This window comes from Geotrypetes seraphini, chromosome 2 (genome assembly GCF_902459505.1).
Source record: "Geotrypetes seraphini chromosome 2, aGeoSer1.1, whole genome shotgun sequence".
Taxonomy (NCBI): Eukaryota; Metazoa; Chordata; class Amphibia; order Gymnophiona; family Dermophiidae; genus Geotrypetes; species Geotrypetes seraphini.
Window position 1 is genome coordinate 153,006,402 of NC_047085.1, and position 21,258 is coordinate 153,027,659.

Sequence of the window (21,258 nt, forward strand, 5' to 3'; positions counted from 1 at the left end):
TTTCAGGGATGACCACATATCCTCCACATTCCCTGTCTCAGTTTGGACATTATTGCCTGTTATTACTGTTTTCAATTTAGAACTAAGATCACATTAACACTTAGTTGTGCAGACAGTTGAGAATAAGATGAATCAGTATGAAGGCAGAAAAAGTGAAATGCTAATATTATAAAAAAAAAATAAAAAATAAAAAAAAAATCAACCATTTTTTGTTCTAGATAATTCTTGAGTTTTATTAAATTGTCAACATGAAGATATCAAAAAAGGCACACACAATAAATCTACTTACCTGTGAAGATTTCCCTTCTGCATATCATCATCCTACAACAAAAATTAACCAGTCAGATACTTCTTTCATGACCTATACAACACAAGTATCAGCTATCACCTATATATTATGTAATATATCACTGATTGACCCAGGAATGTCTCTTATTTAAATGGATTCAATTATAACCCCTGAACCCATCCTCCCACACACCAAGTGGCCTAACAACAATTGTAAACCTTGTACAGCCTTTGATGAGATGTATTACACACAAACATGTACTAAGTATGCTTAATTGAAACCATGTCAAGCCTTGCGCTGTGATGGTACTTTTCATGGATTCTAAACTTTGCGTTCACTCACAAATGCAATTAGAAACTCACTTATGGAACAAAAAGCATTGCTTGTAAAACCCCTTTGGACAGTGGTTTTGAATGACTCAGGATTTGCTTTTGGAGTACTTGACAACTGGGCTAGCTCACTGACAGGCAGAGAAGATGTTATTGTTTATTGTTTAATTAGTTTCTTGATTAAACGCTTTATCGATTCTGCAAAGCGTTGTACAAAACACTAGATAAAATAACATTGCAACAAACAGAATTACCATTAAAACAAACTTTTAAAAAAATGAAAATACAAAACTGTTAGACGAACTACAACACGTACTAGGTTAAATAAGGACGCACTAACAAAAGATACATGAAGGAAAGAGGGAGGAAATACAATAATTATAGTAAATGAGAGAGACATTAAGGGAAAGAACAAAAGGGCAGGACTTAATGGAGAAAAAAGAAGGAAAGAAAAGAGAAAAGAAAGAGAAGAAAAAAAAAAAAAAAAAAATGTACTTTACATTCTGAAACTTCAGTGTGGAACTGGGGGGGGGGGAAGGGCCACAGTCATTTACATTACACTTTTCCCTCCGTATTCGCTTTGATAGGGGATTAACAAAACTGCAAATACAGAAAAACCATGAATAACTTTTTCATATGTTATTCGCTGTTTTCTATTAAAAACCATTGTGAATATGGTAAAAACGTGAATAACATGGTGGGAGACCTGGCCTGTTCCTGAAGGAGAGGCAAAACACGGTGAAGAAAGTGCTGGGAATCAGCGATTTTCTCTGTAAACGCTTGGAATCAGCAATTTCTTTATGCAAGCTGATGTAATTTGGTGGGAGGAGCCAGCAAGCTAAAAACCGTGAATAATCGAAACCGTGAATGCTGAAACCGCGAATACGGAGGGAGACGTGTACATTAGTGTTTTCTATCCTGCCAATACCTTTCAGTTCAAGGCGGTTTACAAAAAGAGTTGGTCTGGGCATTCCCAGGGAGCTTACAGAGTTGATAGATAGAGTGAGCTTACACAAATTGAAGACTAGCGTGAACGATGGGTTTGGGGGGAGGGTTTATAAGGTTTTTGACAAATTTTTTGAAAAGTATAGTTTTCAGTTCTTTCCTGGATGTTTTGTAGTGAGAAATCACTATCTGTGATCATTTCTACATGTAAAATGAAAACTGCTAAAGGCAAAAAATCAGAGTATGTTTTAAGAAGGGCACGTATCGCGTAGGAGTAATGGAAGCAGCTTTTGGCGGCAAGACAAATGCTTCACCCTGACAGATAAAGCGAGCAGTTGATCATCACATACTATCACACCCAAGTCCCGCTTCTCTTTCATGCACAAAAGTTCTTCACCCCCCCTAAACTGTACCATTCCCTGTACCAGGTCTTTGGGTGATGGGTTGGGAGATTTAAAAAACGGGGATTGGATTGGATTATTACTAGAGCAGATTTTGGATGAAAAGAAAACCAGGAGCAGGGTTTAGCTGAAAAGCAGCAAAAGTCTTAGCCTACAGAGGACTGGAATTCAAAAGGAACTACTGTAGGATAGAGAGGAGAGGAGTTTTCCTCAGTGCTGAGCAAGGCTGCTTTTATACAGTAGGTCTCGCCCAACATAGGGCTCAGATCCTAAAGGAGCTAACAGAGGGGACCCTCAATGCTGGAAAAGATCTTGGCAAAAAGAGAGCCGAGGTTTTAAAGCAGGGTTGCCCAACGTCAGTCCTCGAGAGCTGCAATCCAGTCAGGCTTTCAGGATTTCCCCACTTAATTTGCATGAGATCTATTTGCATGCACTGCTTCCACTGTATGCAAATAGATCTCATATATATTCATTTTTAACGAACTCACCGAGACTTGTAAAACTTTTTAATAGCTCTCCTTAAAACATAAACAAAATACCCAGATAAGAGCTATATTTCACACTACTTCTTATGCTTATAAATAATTCATCATTTATTATAATAATATAGTACCATGAAAACCTTTAAAACATATAACATTATTTCATACTAGTGTTTAAGCCCGTTACAATAACGGGTGCTAGAGTAGATGTCTGTATGTCTGTTTTTTGTTTTTTATTTGTCTCTCTCTCTCTCCCTGGACGCTGTCTGTCTGTCATTGTTTGTGTCTGTGTCTCTCCCTGGTCCCCAGTCTGTGCGTCTTTCTTTCTGTCTGTCTCCCTGGCCCCCCTGCTTGCCAAAGCAGCCTCCTTTCCCTTTCCCCCTGTTGTACAATGCCTGCCTGCTTCTTGGCCCCCTTCTGTTCCCCCCATGATTGCTGTCTGCCCCCAGAACAACCATCCCCCCAAAGCAGCCCCCTTTTCCTCCCCCCCTGCCCCCAGTTGTGCCATGCCTGCCTGCTCTGTGGCCCCCTTATGTCCCCCCCATGATTGCTTTCTGCCCCCAGAACAACCATCCCCCCAAAGCAGCCCCCTTTCCCTCTCCCCCTGTTGTGCAATGCCTGCCTGCTCCGTGGCCCCCTTCTGTTCTCCCCCACAATTGCTGTCTGCCCACAGCACAACTCTCCTCCCAAAGCAGCCCTCTTTTGTCTCTTCCTATGGGTCGCTACAGCTCACAGAAAACGGACGCACGCATAGGAAGTGCGCATGCGCGGCTTACCATTTTATTATATTAGATTAAACATACACACTCGTTCTCCCAAACAGTGAAGCCCTCTCAAATCTATCCAACACATAGAAAAAGTTAAAATTCATGAACAGTTCATCCCTTCAAAAAAACACTGTGTTCAGTGCCTAATCTTCTTATCTGTATCTGTTCTCCATTGTTTATCTTCTGCACGCCGTTATTTACTGGATTTGCCTCCACTTTCATTCAACCATTCAATCAAACTTGATCTTTGAAAACATTTTTATCTCGACACAGTTCTGTGTTTCACCCTAAGGCGTTGTCAGGCCCTTTAAAACAGGGGTGCCAACCTCAGCCCTTGCCAGGTCGGATTTTGAGTATTTCTCAAATGAATATATATAAACAGGAGCTTAAGACTGAAACCAGCTCCACTTTATCACAGTTTCTACAATATAGAATTCCAAAATTACCACCACCCATGAACTTTACAATATACATTAAGTAAAATTAAATCTATAATAAGCCTTTAACCTCAATCATGTAATATCATACCTGACATTTCATCATATGTTGTTTGATGGCCTCAACCAGGGTTCATGGGTGGTGGTAATTTTGGAATTGTATATTGTAGAAACTGTGATGAAGTGGAGACGGTTTCAGTCTTAAGCTCCTATTTATATATATTCATTTGAGAAATACTCAGAATCTGATCTGGCAAGGGCTGAGGTTGGCACCCCTATTTTAAAGGATTTAATGTAAAGTGATTCCTCTGTACTGGGAAATCTGTCAGTACAGGGCACAGATGACACAGGACTGAAATCTTAAGAGAGTTAAACTCACCTGAAGAGGTGCTGAGAGAGGGTCTGTTAGGGGGAAGAAAAACTCCATTGGGATATTTTACCCGCTAGCATTCAAACTTGGGGAAAGGTATAATTTGGACTTCAGTAGATTATTTCATTGTCCTTCTCTTTTTTAGTTTAATTCTCTGCTTTTACAGCAAAGTCAGTTTAGGCAATAGTGTAGCCCAGGGGTGTCCAACCTGCGGCCCGAGGGCCACATGTGGCCCAGTGAAGCCTGCCCAATGATTCCAAACCAAGGGATGCTCTCAAGGGGGGGGGGGGGGGGCATTACACTTGGAACACACTGCAATATTATACAGTATACTGACTGAGACAAGAGGCACCCTCCAAAAACAATTTATGGGAAATCTTAATACTGCTAAGGTATGAATGATGGTCCTGTAAAATAAACATTTATAATTAAATGAGGGAAGCTGCTATTCTAGGAGTGGTGCCTTTAGTTTGCTGACAAATAACATGACAGATTCTGCATGAAGAAATGTGTGCATTAGAAATGGGAATTCTACACATTGTAAACTAGCAATTTCAGATTTTTATTTTTTTTTGCCCTTTTTTGGAGGAGTGGAGAAAGTGGAGAATATCGCCGCTGAAGACCAGCCGAGATCCGACCTCTGCAGCTGTCCGCTCTCCAACAAAAGAAAAAACCCTGCCTCACATGCTACCCCAACCAATCCCCGATTCACAGACACAGAGGGCAGCACTTACCCTAATCCCAAGCCTCCCCTATTCACCTCGCCCCTCCTTCCTGCTCATCGAGAGCCAATCCCGATAGGTTGACACGAGGGCCATCCAGTCCCATGTTACATGCGCCCATCGAGACTCGCTCTCGGGCTAACTTTTACATAGTAGTTCTAGAAGTAGAGCACGCTTAAGGGAAAAAGCAAGCGGCAGATAGGTTCGAGCCTTGAAAACATGATTAAAATAGGAGACGAATACCATTTCCTAACCCACGGAATTCACATCATTAATGCTAAATGCACACTTTCACTTCTGGAGTCCAATTAAACATCCAAAATGCCCTGGAGTATACAGAGATGATGAGCAGATAGGTTGGTCTGCATTTTTCTACATGTAGACAACAATTCTGCCAGCAGTGTTAAATATTCTCTCTGAACAGCCCAATAAGGGAAACCCAGCTAAGTCTTTTTAAGGCTCGACGACTGGAAATACATATGAATTCCAAATTGCTGGGGGCAGCAACATTATCAAAAGATAAGAAGTGACTGGAAATGCATCCAAACAGACTGGTTTCCAAGCAGTAGCCCAAAATCTAAGGAAACACATGGAGCACTACTGGTCTACAGAGAACAGAATGAATAATTTCCTTTGTGACTCAGAATAGTTTAATCAGCTTCCAGGACAAGAAAGATCACACTAACACCATAATTCACCATCTAAAAATTACTTTTAAAAAGTGAGAAAAATATATAGACAGTGTCACTCACACAATGCCCACATTCTGGCAACCTGCACTTAAGTTAGCCTTACTGAACTTTAAAAGTCATTACTACTCATCCCCAGATAAGAAATAAGTTCAACTGTTCTTTTTTTTTTTTTAATACTTTATTCATTTCATATCTTAAATCAAGTACAATAAATACAAATATCAATTTCACTTTCAAATACACTTGACATCTTATAAATAACCCTTATAAAATATAATAATATCCCCCTTCCTTATATAATTATGAAAAATATATTTTTATTATAATCAAAAAATACCCATCCCCCTCCCCGCCTTATTTTCTTAAACTTTTTAATTCAGGGAAGAATAATTTTTAATTTTTACAAAAATCCATCAACTGTTCAGATATAACTGAAAGTGATAGAGATTGAGGGCTCCTTTTACGAAGCCACAGTAGCGGTTTAATGCGCGTAATAGCGTGTGCTAAATCACCGGCCGCACTAGCCGCTACTGCCTCCTCTTGAACAGGGGGTAGTTTTTGGCCAGCGCAGGGTTAGCGCGTGATGAAAAGTCGCACGGCTTAATAAAAGGAGCCCTGAAAATAACTTCAGTCTATGAAGCACACACAACAACTGCGCTCATTAAAAAAAAGTAGCCCCTGCTCTCTGCTTGTCGGTTCAGGCAGGGAGAGTAGGGGCTGTTTTTTTTTTTTTTTTTTGACAGGCAGGCAGGAGGAGCTGTGCAAGCAAATTTTCTTCTGAGCACAGCTCCACCCCTCCCCACCATTTACCAACGATTTTCCGCACACATAGCATGCACTTAATTTGCATGCTATTGTGCTGAGAATTGCCAGTAAAACAAAAATCGCTCCCACCAAAATACCATGGTGTCAGAGCTTAGAGAATTTGGCCCTCAGTTCCCCCAGAGACACATATGAGTTTGAAAATGGAGAAAAGAGGAAATGTGACGTTTGATACAATAAATGTGAACTTTTCAACTTGTTTTATTTGTAAACCAAATGTCTTGACAGAGAATGGATAGATTTCTGAGCAATTAGGAAAGGTCTTGTAATCTTGCTTATTTTGTAGATCCTCTTAAGTTTCTTTTAATCATTGCATGAATTCCCACCGATATTTATGGTGAAAACTAAACTCAAACCCTTTTCAATCTTTCACCCAAAGATCACCCAAAGGGCACCCAAACTCAGCCATTTAGATTAATTCTGTAGGGGATTTATTTGATCAACCAATTAATTTAGACCTGGGGTGATAGAACTAGAGAACATGAATGGAGGTTGCAGGAGGTAGACTTAGGTGTATCATCAGAAAACAAGCCTGAAACACCATTCCTTGAGAGGTGGTAGAGTCAAAAATGGTGAGCGGATTTAAAAATGCATAGAATCAATGGAGTACCAAGGGGGGTTAGGGGGGGAGGTCCACCCCAGGTGCACGTCCCAAGGGGGTGCACAACTGACCACCCACCGGGGAATAGGCTGCCACTCCGCCATCGGGAACAAGCCGGTGCCAAGTTCTCCCTGCTTTTCTTCCCCGCGGGGCCGACCAACTCTCGCCACCCGTCAATTCAGACGTCGGAGAGGACGTTCTGGGCCAGCCAATTGCTGCCTGGCTGGCCCGGAACGTCCTCTCCAATATTAGAATTAATGTCGGGCGGCGAGAGTTGGTTGGTCCCGCGGGGAAGAAAAGCAGGGAGGGAGAACTCGGGGCCGGCCTGTTCCTGATGGCTGCAGTGGCAGCCTTTCCCCACCGGTAGTGGCAGCAGCATGTTTCCCAATGGCGGTAACATGGGGGAGGGCAGGGAGAAAGAAAGGGGGCAGGATGAAACAAAGAAAGAAAAAAAAATGGGGCACAGAGAGTAAGACAGACATAGAGAAAGAAAGGGGGCACGGAGAGAGAAAGAAAGAAGGGGGCAGGGTGAAAAAAAGAAATGGGACACAGAGAGAGAAAGACAGACATACAGAAAGAAAGGGGGCATAGAGAGAGAAAGAAAGAAGGGGGCAGGATGAAACAAAGAAAACGTTGGGGGATGGAATGAGGTCTGGAGGAGAGGAAGCATACAGGAGGCTGAAAGAAGGGAAGAAATATTGGATGCACAGTCAGAAAAATAAAGTGCAACCAGAGACTGATGAAATTACCAAACAAAGGTAGGAAAAATGATTTATTTTTAATTTAGTGATCAAAATGTGTCCATTTTGAGAATTTATATATGCTGTCTATATTTTCCACTATGGCCTCCTTTTACTAAACCGCAATAGCGGTTTTTAGTGCAGGGAGCTTATGAGCGTCGAGAGCAGCTTGGGGCATTCAGCGCAGCTTCCTGCGCTAAAAAACACTAGTAAAAAGGGAGGGGGTATATTTGTCTATTTTTGTATAATTGTTACTGAGGTGACATTGCATAAAGTCATCTGCCTTGACCTCTTTGAAAACCCGCGGAATATAAATGATAATTAACATTTTATCTGCGTACAGTGTGCTTTGTGTTTTAAAAATTTTATTGTTGGTAGATCATTTTGACTTGGCCACAAAGGTAAGGGGGAGGGAGGGAGTGGAGCTGCTGAAAAACATCTAGTAATCCCTGCAGGCTTGATTGTGCAGGGAATTATTTTTGTAAAAGTATGTTTTGTTATGTGACTGGCATTATTTAGACTTTAATTTCTATGAATGAATAGAACGAAAATGATATAAAATTACTTGCTTGTTTTTAGGTGCGTGCGCTGAAGGAAAGTGGAGAGAGCGTGGGCTGAGGGAAATGGGGAAGAGAGAGTGGGGAGAAGACGCTGATTTATAAATTGACAATTGTACAGAATATTGTTTCTTTTTATACTTTAATATAATAAGTTCAATATAAAACAATTCAAGGCTTTTGTGGATGGAATCAGGTGGTTTGCGGGGATGGGGACCGAGCTTACGGGGATTAGTCCAATAAAATGGTATTTTCTTATTTCTCATTATTTGTTTTATTTTTATTTGTTAATTTGTAAAGTGGTGATTGTTATGTATCAGTTTTTTCAAATTTACATCTACTGTCTTTATATTTTGCACAGTATTAGAAGACACGTGTTACTGTTTTTGTGGTTTTGTCGTATTGCATTGTATGCAGAGTCTGGTTTCTTGGCGGTTCAGTTTAACTTTTGTCTACATATTTCTATTTTTAGTTTGTGATTATTCCATATTGGGCAAGGGTGTATCTCTGTTCTGTGTGTTTTCAATTGGCATTGACTGCTGGATCAATTGACTGTGCGGGATCTGGCTTGTTTAGTTTTACAATGTAAGTGTTGGTTTTCACTGCAGTGTTTAAGATGCTGCCTTTTCCTAGGTACACTCTTGTACGATATGTGGATTGCTACTAAAAATCATATTTTTCATATAGATGGGGGGGGGGGGGGGTTCCAAAAATGATGGGCCCCGGGTGTCACATATGCTAGGACAATATATAAAACACATATAGGACAATATATAAAACACATCTTGTCATTAAAGTTTGCCTCTCAGATAAAATTATTTTTTATCATTTTATCTGAGAGGCAAACTTTATCAGCCACTAGTTGGTTTACTGGCTGCTTTTTTCCTGATCCCTCACTGTACAACGGTTACAATTTCAATGCCCCCACCTGGAATACTGTGTCCAGCACTGGTCGCCGTACATGAAGAAGGACATTGTACTACTCAAAAAGGTCCAGAGAAGAGCAACTAAAATGGTTAAGGGGCTGTAGGAGTGAGAGATTAAAGAAACTGGGCCTCTTCTCCCTTGAAAAGAGGAGACAGAGGGGACATGATCGAAACTTTCAAGATAATGAAGGGAATAGACTTAGTAGATAAAAACAGGTTGTTCAACCTCTCCAAGGTAGAGAGAACGAGAGGGCACTCTCTAAAGTTAAAGGGGATAGATTCCGTTCACCCAGAGAGTGGTAGAAATCTGGAACGCTCTTCCGGAGGCTGCTATAGGGGAAAACACCTTCCAGGGATTCAAGATGATGTTAGACAAGTTCCTGCTGAACCAGAACGTAAGGCTAGACTCAATCAGGGCACTGGTCTTTGACCTAAGGGCCACCGTGTGAGCGGACTGCTGGGCACGATGGACCACTGGTCTGACCCAGCAGCGGCAATTCTTATGTTCTTATGTTGTAGAGGACAGTGCAATAAACCAAGTCCTTCTATTAAAAATATAAAAACAAACATATAACCCTAGCCCCATTACCTCAATCAAACAAGGCGAGAATGCCTCATGTTCACGTCTATGAGAAGGAGGAGCATCAGACTCATCTAAACAATCCAGAGACAAGGAATCCAGGAAAAGGTTTTCGGTAGCAGAGCACCTATCAGATTCCTTCAGCTTGGAAAGAGGTGGCTCCTCAAACTGTAGAGTGTCAGAATCAGAGATGGATCTTATTTCCAGTGGATGAGGCACATGGAGGTTCCCCTGCGTTAAAACTGGACACACATTCCCATCTATCCGGTCATCAAGGAGGTTTTCGCCTCTCCGTGAACTCAATTCTTTCTGAAGCTGAAAGAAAAGATAAGCAGTCATAGGAAAACAATACTGTCCCATGTTGTTCTAATTAAAAGAAACAACAAACTCCAAACTATCAGCAAAACTCAGCCCATGTGTTATAGATCAGTGATTCCCAACCCTGTCCTGGAGGAACACCAGGCCAATCGGGTTTTCAGGCTAGCCCTAATGAATATGCATGAGAGAGATTTGCATATGATGGAAGTGATAGGCATGCAAATTTGCTTCATGCATATTCATTAGGGCTAGCCTGAAAACCCAATTGGCCTGGTGTTCCTCCAGGACAGGGTTGGGAACCACTGTTATAGATAAAGGTTGATATAGTTTTTAATATTTTTTTTCTTTTTCAAAGCTAAGTATGCAGAAATGTGATAGCTACAGTTTAGCATTACATAGTTATGGTATGTTAATCATGAGGTCCTGACATTTCTTATCGATAATATTGTAATTTCCATCATTAATATTTTATACAGAATATACAAATTGCGGTGAAATGTAAGATCTTTTCACCTAAGATTCAGGTAATGAAAAAAAAAAAAATACTGTTTTAATTTTACAAAGACTGAATAGGATTTCATTGTAAAGAAGGTTTCAGAATCAACAGCAGCAATGGTTTTAAAAGGTGAAAGAAGTTAATGCTGGAGTTTAATGCTTAGACAGGCTAGTGACCTTTGATACTTGGTGGAATTGGTTTGACAAATTTTCTTTTAGAAAAGTTTTGTGTGAATTCTTGCAAATAAGCGACTCTTTAGTGATATTTTTGCAGATTTACAGGAAATCAGCAACTGGCAGACTCAATTAATCTAACAGGAATCTAGTCAAGTTAAGTCTAGTCTAGTTAAGGTTTAGTTTAGTTTAGATTTGTAAGAGAACAATCTGAATATTCTGTTAAAGTTGAGCCAGGTCATTGTCATAGATTTTGTATATCTCTAGTAATGAATTTAGCCTCCATCTTATCTAAAAAGAAGAAACTGGTGGACTACCAGTTGCATGAAAAATACTATGGCTGCCCTTTGCATCTGCAGTAGGTAGGAGTCTCCTCCTCATCAAACACCGAGATGCTAATATTCTCTCTAGCACAGATAATACCAGATTTTTCTCTAACACAGACTGGGTATCTAAGAAAAAGACCATTGCACTGGCTTTGAATCGCTATTCTTGTACTCTTTCGCTAGTGCCAGGCTGAACCTCTAATCCTCTTCCAACTTCTTTACTTGATAACATATGATTACTTCAGGTTGGGGTCTAATACTAGTGGTGTTACTAGAGCCACTTAGGGCTAGATTCACTAAGCAAACCGATCATGCACCGATCGGTTTGCGACCTCTTTGAGACCTGATTTTCCTCCGACCCGATTCCGATCCGTGCATGCAAATGAGGGGAAACGGCATGCAAAGTAGGGAAAGACGTCATTCACTAACAAAATTTAGGTACCCCAACTGGGCTGGCCCACCAAGAAAGAAGCGAGTGCTGGGGACCAATCACTGACGTCCTTTCCGACTGCCGCCTTGCCTCTCTGCCGCCCTGCTCTTATATGCAGCCATACTTGGGAGCCCGTGGTTTTAAAAGAACACGCCGTGAGGAAGGATGGAGGAAAGCAAGTTAACAGTTCCTGTTTTAAAAAAGCTTTATTGTCGCAAGTCCGTGGTTTTAACCTGCTTTAAACCCGCGGGTTAAAACCATGGGCTCACAATAATAAAGCGTTTTTAAAAAAGGAACTGCCTTTCTGCCGCCCTGCACTCGCTCCCCCCCTACCAGTGCTCTGAAAGCCTGTTATGTTGTGAGACTTTGGTGCAGGGTTTTCTTCTGTTCATAACCATTTCCTGCATTGGATACCCAAATGTCACACTTAATTGTCTATGCTAGCTTTCTGCATCAGCCCCTTGAAAGTTTCCCTTCTGTCTTTCCCTTCTACGTCTGGACTGCAGAGGTGACAGTTAGTCAGTTTGCACTCGGGGAGCAAGAGGGAAGTTAGGAGAGCCAGCGCATGTGCAGACCGTCTACAGGCAAAGAAGATGGTCTGCGCATGCACCAGGATCGCTTGTGGGCGTGTTTGCGGTTAGAGCCTTTGCATGCGTAGTCTTTTGTGAATCGGTCGCCTGGGATTGGATCGGCCAAGGATCAGAACAGTTTAGTAAGGTTAGTGAATCCAGCCCATAGTACAGCTGTAGTTTTCCTTCCCTCACCCTCTCACCCATTTTCAACTGTTGTTTCTTCTCTCTTAAAAAAGATATGATTGATGTGTTTATCTTCAAGATAAGGGTAAGAACAAGAACATTCTATCTACCCACAACCAGAACAAACTTTTGAAAAATTCATGACTAACCTAAAAACTCCTAATCACTGATACTTTTATTCCTCAATAGGCCTTTTTTTTGGGGGGGGAGGAGGGGCGAGGGACTCAGTGCCAGAAATGCCAAGTCTGTAGAGCTCTATGCCCTGCCATCTTTTGCTCCTCTACATCTTCCTATAATTTGATTCATTGTAAACTACTCTGAAAGATTTACTAATGGGTGGTAAACATTAGAGAATGACACTGGGACAAATTTTCCCCGTAGAAACTCATTTTCCCGTCCTGTTCCTGCCCCATTCCTGCAAGCTCTGTCCTCATTTGCACAAGCCTCAAACACTCTAAAATCATAAGTGTTAGAGTCTTGTGAAGTTAAGGCAGAGATTACAACAATGGAACAGGGACAGCGACAAAACTTGCGGGGATGGGGCTGGGTAAACTGAGTTCCTGTGGGGACGGGAAAAAAAATTGTCCCCATGTCATTCTCTAGTACATATCAAGTTCCCAATAAGCTTGAAACTTTCTGCATTCTATATGTGGTTGTGCCTGTTCCTCAGTAGTACTATAGGAAGACACACTACTGGGCACTGGCACTGCCTCAAACAGAACTAGAAAGAAAGGGAAATCACACCATGAGTACTCTGCCTGCATCTCATAACTAAGTTAGTCAAGCTCCAGGTTTTAAAAGAAAAAAAAATCTGTCTCCACGTTTATGCTTTTCCTTCTACCAACAAGAGCCTTCCTTACCAGGAAAAAAAAAGCCCCTACACGCCGATTGGCAGATTTAGTTTGGATCCACATGCACTTTGAAACTAAACTACAGTCAAACCTCGCTTTGCGAGTAATGCGGTTTGCAAGTGTTTTGCAAGACAAGCAAAACACTCCCGCAAACTTTAACTCGCAAAACGAGCACTTTCCCCAATAAATGAGCCCCCCCCCCCCCCCGAGAACCGGCATCTCACCACCGTGCTGGAAGCGGCATCCGCCTGTCCGCCCAAACAAGCTCCTTACCCCCATCTGCTGCATGCCGGTGCAAGTTAAGGAAATAATAATAATAACTTTATTCTTCTATACCGCCACAATCTTGCGACTTCTAGGCGGTTGACAATCAAGAGTGCTGGACATTCAGCGAAATACAATAAGTAGATATTCAGAGGAAATTCAGAGATCAGAGACCTCAGGAGGCAATAGTATAGAAATACAATTTGCTGAGCGAAGATGTAATATGTATATTTTAGTAGGTAATGTCCGACAGGACCTGTTGGGGATAAATAGCAACGTAAAGTTACGATAAGATGAAGATAACAGATTATATTTATAACAGTGCTGTAAGTTCAGGTGGAATAGGGAGGGGGGAGGGAGAGGGAGAGCGGGTCAATTGTTTAGGTATTTCTGGAACAGGTATGTTTTTAGGCGTTTCCTGAATTCCCCGTATGTAGTGGGCGAAAGCAGTTGGTCTAGGTTTTTGCCCCATAGGACTGCTTGGTGAGAGAGAAGGTGTTTGTGGTGTTTTTTCATTTTGCAGCCTCTAAGTGGAGGGGAAATGAGTTTTGGGTGTGTGTTTCTCTTGAGTTTGTTATTAGAAAATGCGAAAAGGTCCATTATGTACTTGGGGGTCAGGCCGTATAGTACTTTGAAACAGAGGCAGGCAAATGGGTTTCCTAAGAAGTGAAAAATTTCTAGCAAAATTGGTGGGAACCAAATGAAAATGTATTAAAACATTGGCTGTTCAATGTGATTATCTATTTCTCTCAGATGCAGGGAGAGAATTAGGAAAGAGGTTCTACTACAGCAACTTTGTTGTAAAAATGAAATGGCTTTTAACAGGAGAGTTACGACTCAGTATTATTTTCAGTTTTTAATCCACGTGTTCTCATATTAAGACTTTTAGGAATCCCTGAGGAAGACAGCATTGTCAAAACACGGACCGTGTTGGATCCACAGCGCCCAACGATTTGGGTCCTAGATATATTTTATGTGGATTATCAAACTGTATATTTTAAAATACAGTATAATCCCGTTATACCGGACTTGCTTATAACGGAACCTTGCATATAGTGGACGAGGTCTGCTGGTCCCGGCCGAGCACCATTATAAACATACAGAAAGTCATTGGATATAGCAGACTCGCATATAATGGACTTTCGGATATACAGGACAACTATTTTGGTCCCCAGAGCCGCTTTTAGCTGTAGTTTTATTCGGCTATAACGGACATGTAGGCTCCGTCTACAATGCACGTGGCATGCCGGTGATATAGTATCAAAATGCAGCCCAGAAAAAAAATGACAGCATATTTTTCTTTCCAGTACAGTGTTCTGGTTTGCAATCATTTCATGCCATACCAATATTTTGCTGAGTTTTGTTATTAATGTTGCTGAAATGCTTGTGCAGTGACTGTTGTTCATCGATTTATGTTGTTTCAAGTTGCCCTAAATAAAGTTTTAAAAAAATGCAACTCTGGACTCTGGATATAATGGACTGTTTTTCCAGGTCCCTTGAAGTCCGTTATAACAGGATTATACTGTAAAGCCTGCATCTTGAACATTACCATCTCCACAGAGTTTTCATTTTCGCTGTATTATGGTTACAGCCACTGCCTCAGCACCCTAAGGTTATGGGTTTTACCCCCATGCTGCTCCCTGTGACCCTGGGCAAGTCATTAAATCCTCCGCTGCCCAGGTACATTAGATAGATTGAGAGCCCACTGGGACAGATAGGGAAAATTCTTGAAGTACTTGTATGTAAACCACTTTGAATGTGATTGTGTGACTACAAAAAGTCCAAATCTATTTCCCTTAATTGTTGCTCTTTAGAGATTTAACCTATTAAAGTTCAGCTCGAGACTTAGAAATTATGAGTCAATTTAACTGCAGAGCTGTTTGAAAAGGACCTTAAAGGTTCCTGAGAATATAACAGCTTCACTGTACATGAAAGGAGAAAAGGTTCTCTTAAGGAGCTAAAAATAGTAATGCTGCCTTGAGATTTTAAAAGGGAAAAGGAAAGAAGAGATTTTCTTCATATGTCTCTATAAGAGTGTATGCACGTGTGAATGCTTGTGGCTGGGTTCCAGTGAAAGTAAAGCCAGCAGCACTGCAGGATTTCAAACTTCTCTAAAAGTCCGAACAGGGAAAATATGTTCTGGAGCAGCAAGGATTTTAGAAAAAGGAAAATAATTGCTTTTATTTTCTAAACTAGAATTGCACAGTTTAGGTTTCCTGACTGACAGGTTCTTTACTCTGCACATTCACTGAGGGAGATAGTTTCTTTCCAGTTATTTTAATTAAGATAAGGTGTAGGGTGAAGATCAAGAGAAGAAAAGAGTCATGCAAGGAGAAGAAATAAAGAAATTCAAGTAAGCAGGAAGATTTCAGGATTAAAGGTTTTGGGGACTGGCGTATTGAAAGACTCCAGAAGCAAACAGTGATAAACAGCACAGACTGATACATCCTTAACCCTTTCAGGACCAAGGGACATATTTGTCCCATAACTTTAAAATCCTATAAATTTTGATTGGGATAGTCTACAGTTCTAAATTTGATATGTACGGATTCCATATGATACTGCCTTTATGTAAACAAACTGGTTCCGACATTCATTCATTAGCGTCGTTGCCAGATTGACGAGAAGATTCACTTGGCACACTGTCCATAAGCCAGAAGTTTGATTTTTTTTAAAAAAAATAATGATATTTCACAAAAAAAATCAATTTTTTGGCATCTGCAAGCCCTTTTTACCATAAAAATGTCATCAAAACCACAAAAATTGGCCTACGATCCTTATGGTCCTGAAAGGGTTAAAGAAAAAGTTAACTTCTCACTGTACAAAGTGTTTCTTTTTGAAGAAAACTTTGGCCTAGATGCACAAATGTCAGTCAGTATTACCGACTGGATCGCTGTTGGCCGATTCGCCAACAGCGATCTGATGTAAACAAGTTTGCATGCAAACATGACCGATTCAATCGCTCAGTGAGCGATTGACACATGCGCAAAGCCCTAGCAGCAGTAACAAGAAAACAGCCTCCTGTCACTGCTGTTAGGGCTTCTGGTTTTGTTTTTAATGGCACAGATGTTGTGCTGTGCTAAACATAACCTGTCCCATTTTAAAAAAAACAAAACCCGCTCCATGCCCTCCCTCCCTGCGCCGGTACCTCGAGCCACCGTCCATCACCCCCATGACCCATGGCAAAATGTCAGGAGGGATGCCCACTCCCTCCTGCCACGAAGGCACCCACACCCTCCCCCCTCCTCCCCAGAAAAAAGACAGGAGGGATGTTCACTCCATCCTGCCTTGAAGGCGCCCACTCCCCCTCCAGGACTCCCTGTCCTGTACCTTAAAAGTTGGGAGCTGGAGGTAATGAAAACACCTCCTGCTCCTCCTCCCTCATCAACAACGATACTGGGCCTGAGGTGTCTGAGCCAATCAGGGCCTTACAACCCTCCCCATATATCACATGATGCACCAGGGAGGGGCCTAAGGCCCAGTGTCGTCATCGAGGGAGGAGGAGGAGGAGGTGTTTTCAGTACTTCCTGATCCCAACTTTTAATGTATGGGGCAGGGGGGCCTGGAGAGTGGTCGCCTTCATGGCAGGAGGGATTGAGCATTCCTCCTGCCTTTTTGGGGGGGCGTGGGGAGTGGGCACTTTCGTGGCAGGAGGGAATGGGCATCCTTCCCTCCTTTTTTGGGGCATGGGGGAGGGAGTTTTTTCATGGCAGGAGGGAGCAGGCATCCCTCCTGCCTTTTTTTGGGGGGGGAGGGGGAAGGTCCATCATGGCAGGAGGAAGTGGGCATCCCTCCTGCCGTTTGTTTTAGGTTTGGGGGGTTGTCGCATTTGTCGGGGGACACGATTGTCGGAGGTCAATGGGGAGGGATATTGGCAGATGGAGGATTTTTTTTTAATGGGACAGATATTTTGCATATCTAATACATGCAAAATATTTGTGCAATTGAAAAAAAAAACAACAACAAACAGGCAGACCAGTCGGCAACACAGTTACCTCTCTAAAGCAATCGGGTTTTACAATTGATAAAACCCGATGCTAAATAGCCAAGCGATGTTTGTGCATCAATCACTTGGCTATTTTGCATGGGTCGGGTTGGGTCGGATCGGCTCGGATCGTTTTCTGTTCAAAATTTTATGGTTTTGACCCTGGTCAGTAGGGATCTTAAGTTTTAGAACTGTTTGCTAAAAAGAAATATTTGAGAGTGTTACTATGTACTCATTTATAACCAGTTTTTTAAATTTCTAAAGTCCAATAAATTTACCTGCACTTAAAGAGTGTTAGATTTCTTAAAAGCCAAATTATATTTGATTTATCAAATTTCTACCCCCCCCCCCCACTTTACAAAACTGCGCAAGACGTTTTTAGTGCTGGCTAGCACGCTGAATGCTCTGCGCTGCTCCGAAGCCAGTGTGGAGGATTCAGCACGCCAGCTGGAGCAAAAACCCTCTTTATACAAAACTGCGCAAGAGGTTAAGTCTTTTATTTTACCCCCACCCTTTTACAAAACCACAAAAGTAGTTTTTAGCGCCAGCTGGCACGATAAATGCTCTGCCCTGCTCCTATCACTCAGAGTTCCTATGAGTGTCGGGAGCGGCACAGAACATTCAGCGCATCGGCCTGCGCTAAAAACTGCTTCTGCGGTTTTATAAAAGGAGGGGTTATTTATTTATTAAAAAAAAAAAATTATCACCCACTTGAACAACTCACAACTCCATGATAACCTCTCCTGCCTACTCTAATGCCAAATAAAAGAATGCTTCCTCCCCGCAGCTCCAGAAATTGAACCGGAAGAAGGTGCCAGACCCTACCAACCTGATCTGGCAACACGAGTCTAACCTTCTACTGGTTTGACTTTGGAAAGGTTATGAGTGGAGTAAAAGGTGGGAATTTCAGGGTTGTGATTGCCTTGGATTTGTTTGAAATCATTCTTTTGGGGTGGCCAACTGGTCTGAAAAGTTTGTCAAATAAAAAGCTGGAAAAAAAAAAAAAAATAATTACAGAGATATAATCACTATAAAAACCTGAATACCAGCCTGGCACTCTATAATCACTGAGCTTCCTATTTACTATATTTTTGCCTGGGAAACTGACCTCTTTAATTAAAATGTAGAAAGCCAAATAAAATCTTTGTGGTTGACAGGGACCTGTATAAATACGGGCTAAGTCTCTTTGGAAACAACTGGTGACAAAATTACAGTGCTTGCAAATATTTAATTATGATTCAGTGCTGCTGAATGCTCATTGTCTGCTGATTCAGCACTAGCAGCAAGTGTTGCTGAGCCAATGGTGGAAAACTATTACGCAGGCAATAGGTTTAAATGGTAGACAATCATCGTAAGCCCAAATTCATAAGACCTGTTTGAAGTAGTTAAAATTAGGACTCCCATCATTATGGGATGTCCTCAGCAAAACATGAAAAGCGTTGTTTCGAAGAAAATCCCTTCCCTGTGCTAGGAAGCTTTTCAAAAGGGGATAAATGTTTAAACAGGGACACATACATTGGTAGATGTACTCCCTCTTGTTTTTAACAAAGTTTAAGAGGCTTAAAATAGCACTTCTAAATTTATATCCCATATAAACAGGAACTTCTGGCTATAAAAATTGTGCAAGATAATGTATTAAAACAAATGCCTGATATTTGACCCATTATCATTTCAAATAACAATTCTCATGTAAAGACTCAATAAATTTTCCTTGTTAATAGCTTCACAGCACTGGCGTAGTAAGGGGGCGGGCGGTCCATCCAGGGTCTTTGTAATGGGTGCAGGCACCAGTCCTTCTCTCGACCCCTCTTCCCGCTGTGCGTGTGCACCCCTTCCCTCATACCTCTTTAATTGTTCCTGCGTGAGCAGCATTACAAAATTGCTGCCCACATCACTGTCACCTCTCTCTGACATCACTTCCAGGCCCTGCGTCTAGGTAGTGACATCAGAGGAATAGCTGACATGACGTGAGAAGCAAGGTAAAGGGAAGTGGGGATGAAAGGAAGGGAGGGAGAAATGTTAGGTCTGGGGGGTGGAAAGGATAAAGAGTATGGCGTCTTTTTTCCCTCCCTCCCTCCCATTGTTTAGCATCAAGGGAAGAGAGAAGAACAACAGAAAAGAGAGGGAGAGATGTTATACCATGGGGAAAAAGGACGAAAGATGGACCCATGGGAGGGCAGGAGGGAAGAGAGGTGGGATAAGAAGATACTAGGGGATGGTGAGAAAGGGACAGGGAGATATATCCTGATGAGAGAGGGAGGGGGATTCTGGGAGTGGTGAGCCATGTGGAAGAGGTCAAAAGAGAGATGACAGGAAGCTGAATGAGATTACAGTAAGTACAGTGGTAGAAAAGTGGTAATGGGGAGCAGATAAAAGGAAATAGGAGGCTAGGAAAGGAGTGAGATGGGAAATGGGAGAGCTAGGGAATGAGAGGAGATGGAAAATTGTTAAGTAGCTGAAATTTTAAAAAGAAGAAGGGTGAGAAAAAGGGTGAGATTTGAGTGGACAGAAGCAGAAGAGAAAAAAGGGAGGAAAGATGAAAGGGAAAAATCAATAGGTTGGAGACAGGCATAGTGAGGGAATGGAGCAAGAAAAGAGGAGAAAAAAAATGGACCATAGACACTGGAAAGAGAATTAGTAGAAGATAGGCAAAAAGCAGAAAGAGAAACTGGGACCAAGATGACAGAAAAATAAATGCTCAGACAAGGTAACTGGAATATGTTGGTATTGGGATATGTGCATGACAAATATATTTGTATTATATTCAGTGGTGCAGCCACACAACTGATTTGGGGGGAGGGGCATCACATTTTCTCCCCACCTGAATGTAAATACTTGAGCTGGTGGGGATCCCCAAACCATGCTAACTGAAGACCTCCTCCTCCACTCCAGCAACCAGAAATCTCCAAGCTTTGCAGCTAGTGGCAGTATCCTCAAGCAGCCACTGCTGAAGGAAGGGGGGGGTGGTAGGCAGCAGCAGCAGCTGCTCTGAAATACTGCTGCCAGTTGCAGAACTTGGAAAGTTCTGGTCACTGGACTTGAGGAGGGGGAGGAGGTAGTCATCAGCTGAGGCGGCTTGGGAATCCCTACCAGCCACAGAGAGAGAGATGTTCATTTTGAGGAGGCCTAAGCTCAAAGCCTAGGCTCTTCTCATGGTTATGCCACTGATTGTATTTAGAACAAGTACCGTAAGTGTTTGCCAAATTTAACTTTTTGGGGTTTCCAGTTCAGTTTTGGTATTTCTATTTCTAATCTGTGATCTATTGCTCTGTATTTGGTGAAGGTCTGTCTGTGTTATGTTGAATTATACTAGCTGTATACCACCTTGGGTGAATCTCTTCATAAAAGTGGATATAAATACAAATAAATAAAGGATTTTTTTTTGTTTGTGGTATTTCGGTTTTCTTGGTTGGTTGGTTTGTTTTTCTGCTTCTACAATTTTTTAAAAAAAAATATATTTACATGCTACAGTACTTTTTTCCTCTTACCAACTAGCTTCATACTGTATGTAGCTTCCATTTTGAATAAGAAATTAAAAATGGTCTGGTCATTTTCAAACACAGCACTTCTCATTTTAGTTATAAGCTATTTCCCTCCATGGACATGAATCACTGAAGGTTATACTGTATGCATGTATCCTTACCATTAGACAACATAAGATCTTTTTAACAACCCTGAGTTATAACATTCACCCTAGACTTTACAGAGCCAAACTCCAGCCTTTCATACTGTATTATTATTCTTCATGCTACTTGGTAATGTGGGTCAAAAACAGCAGATATGCTACATTTGATTACTTTCTGTCAGAGTAATGACATAAGAGCTACAATTCACAAGGCAGGAGTTATTGTTGAAGAAGTATCCCAAAGAGAAAGCTTTTATTTACTCTCAAAAGAATAATATACTACTTAGCACTTTTATCTGCTTAGAATTTGGTTCACACCTACCTATTCAACAAAAGCTCTTGAGATACATTTCAGGTACATATTTCCCTGAAATA

General features: G+C 41.5%; 1 protein-coding gene across 1 annotated transcript in view; it reads right to left on the bottom strand.

Annotated features, from left to right (window-relative positions):
- MTCL1 (microtubule crosslinking factor 1) overlaps nucleotides 1-21,258 on the bottom strand; it is a 398,239-nt gene that overhangs the window by 27,999 nt on the left and 348,982 nt on the right. The window contains 2 exon segments of the mRNA XM_033934045.1: nucleotides 290-321; nucleotides 9,670-9,975. Of these exon segments, the coding sequence (XP_033789936.1) occupies nucleotides 290-321; nucleotides 9,670-9,975 (338 nt within the window).